At 54.5% G+C, this 2,580-nt stretch overlaps 1 protein-coding gene across 1 annotated transcript in view; it reads left to right on the forward strand.

Annotated features, from left to right (window-relative positions):
* The window catches only part of PRKX (protein kinase X-linked), a gene marked incomplete at its 5' end in the record, with an annotated part of 45,890 nt that extends 43,986 nt beyond the window's left edge, over window positions 1-1,904 (forward strand). The window contains one exon of the mRNA XM_007955675.2: window positions 1,779-1,904. Coding sequence (XP_007953866.2) covers window positions 1,779-1,904 — 126 coding nt within the window. The remainder of the gene's footprint in view (window positions 1-1,778) is intronic.
* Between the last annotated feature and the right edge of the window lie 676 nt (window positions 1,905-2,580).

Genomic DNA, 2,580 nt, shown 5'->3' on the forward strand with positions numbered 1-2,580 from the left:
AGGACTTCCAGTACAATGTTGAATAGAAGTGGTGATAGCAGTAACCCTTATTTTTACAGGCTTATTAATTACTGTCTTTCTGAGAGGTGTAAGGAGTTAATTTATGATAAAATGGTTCATAGAAACATGTTCAAACCGTAGTAACAGGGTGGGATTTTATGCGTCTAGGATGTTTAAGTGTTTGAAGAAAACTCCGTTATGTATTTCTAAAAGCCTTTCATAAAATTGTGTGTTCAATTTTTAAAAAAGAAGAAGAAAGGTGTTGAAATCCCCCTCTGACAGAGCAGACATGCAGAATTCCGCAGGGCGCGGTTCTTCTCTGAAACAGGCGGGGTCGCCTTGGGGAGGCACTGGGCCACTGCTTGTGGGACGTTCAGGGCTTTGGGATGGCCACGTCCTGGACTCACCTTGGCCACTCACCTCTGTGAGCCTCAGATCTTTCTTTGTGGAACCTGAGATTGGGGCCCCTCCTGGCAGGGTTACGGGGAGGCCGGTGCACCGCACACTCAGAGAATAGTCTTAGTCAAGGAGATCCATTCCAAGGGACCCGAGAAAGCCTAGCAGCCGTGACGGCAGCAGGGAAGCTGTTTGACAGAAACGGGAGCAAGACAGGAAACGCTAGTCCCAGGGTGCGGACCGGCTCTGGCCTCCACCTGTCTCTGTCAAGAACGCTGTACTGGCCCCAGCCACGTCTGTCTGTTTACATACAGGCTACAGCTGCTGCCCCCTCCAACAGGGGAGTGGAGGCGTCCTGAGACGGAAACTGGATGGCTGCAAAACTAAAACTCTTCATTGCCCGGCTTTTTTGGGCAGAATTTGTGGACCGTGGCTGTAGTTTGCAGCCTCGCTTTATTGATACGGAATTGAAGGAAGGCGCTCAGGTGGTGCAGTGGTTCCGAGGCTCACCTGCTAACGAACAGGTCAGCGGTTTGAACTCACCAGACACCACGTGGGAGAAAGATGAAGCAGTCGGCTTTCCTAAAGGCTGGACTGCCTTGGAGACCCTGTGGGGCAGTTCCACTCTGTCCTCTAGGGGCGCTGTGGGTCAGAATGGACTCCAGGCAGTGGGTGTGGTTTGGGCTTTGCTTCTGTGAAGACTGACAGCCTTGGAGACCCTGTGGGCAGTTCCACTCTGTCCTCTAGGGGCGCTGTGAGTCAGAATGGACTCCATGGCAGTGGGTGTGGTTTGGGCTTTTCTTCTATGAAGACTGACAGCCTTGGAGACTCTGGGGCAGTTCTGTCTTCTAGGGGCGCTGTGGGTCAGAAGCAACTTGACAATAGATTTAAGGTATGGCACCAGCTGCTAAGACCTTGTTGTTGTTGTTGTTGTTACGTGCCGTCGAGTCGGCCCCGACTCATAACGACCCCTCCTTGGGTTTCCGAGGCAGTATCACTACGGAAGTAGGATTGCCCAACCTTCCTTCCCAGGAGTGGCTGGTGGGTGGGGTAAGACCTTAGCCTGGTACTTTTTCCAACTTGGTTGTATCGTCTGGTGTCTGGCCACCTGCCCTCGGTTGTGGCCAGGCCTGGGGATGTGGCCCTCAGGGAGTCAGCCCGGCTGTCGTTATAGAAGCCCCCCACACAGTCTGCCTGTCTTTGAAACTTGCCACGCACGCTTCCCCCAGAGCTCCTGGTCCTCCTCGGCAAAGGAAGGCCGACCAGTTAGGAATCCCTTCCATGTTCACACTGAGCAGCGCAAGCAAAGGGACAGACCTAATGCACAGCCACACGCCATGTGGCCTAATTCCATGTTTGTGTCTCATCCTGTCCCCACCCAGCCACCCATTGTGCCCAAAGTGTCCTGTGATGGGGACACGTCCAACTTTGAGGCGTACCCCGACCATGACTGGAGCAAGGGCCCCCCCGTGTCGCCACAGGACTTGGAGATCTTCAAGAACTTCTGAGGTCTGGAGCCCTGTGCGAGAGGTACGTCTTTCTGTATTTCCAGTTGTTAGAACACAGTGAGGGTGCAGGCCACTGTGTGGGTGTCCTGGTGCTGCCGGGGCCAGAACACACAGCAGACGGCTTCCGTGGACCGGACCTGCTTTGGTCACCGTTGAGGAGTGGAGGTCTGCGTTCAGGGCCCAGGTGGCGCTCTCGGTCGGCTGTGGGGGCGGGTCCTGGTCCCTTTCTCGGCTTCTGATCCTCGGTGCCCTGGTGACCACGGCGCGTTCCATCCGCTCCGTGGGTGCGCGCCCGCTCAGCCGGCTCCTGTGTGTCTTAAAGGAGGTTCATTTAAGGCACCCTGCATAGTGCAGCCACGTCCATCCACCAAAGAAAACCCAGTTCTCAAAGGGGATTGTGCTCACAGCTGCAGGGACTGGAGAGGGGCCTGGTGGCCCGGCGCGTTAGCACTTGGCTACAAACTGAGAAAGCTTGTGCTTTGAACCCACGAGCACCTCCACGAGAGAAAGACGTGCACATCAACTTCTGTACAGATTCTCTGTCATCGAGTCGGATCTGATTCATAGCAACCCCTCTTTGGGCTTCCAAGGCAGTATCTCTCTACAGAAATAGATTGCCCAGTCTTCCTTGCAGGGAGTAGCTGGTGGATTTGACCTGCTAGCCTTCTGGTCAGTA

The sequence above is a fragment of the Orycteropus afer genome, unplaced genomic scaffold, assembly GCF_000298275.1.
Source record: "Orycteropus afer afer isolate SDZICR_OR568_19922 unplaced genomic scaffold, OryAfe1.0 scaffold00531, whole genome shotgun sequence".
Lineage (NCBI taxonomy): Eukaryota > Metazoa > Chordata > Mammalia > Tubulidentata > Orycteropodidae > Orycteropus > Orycteropus afer.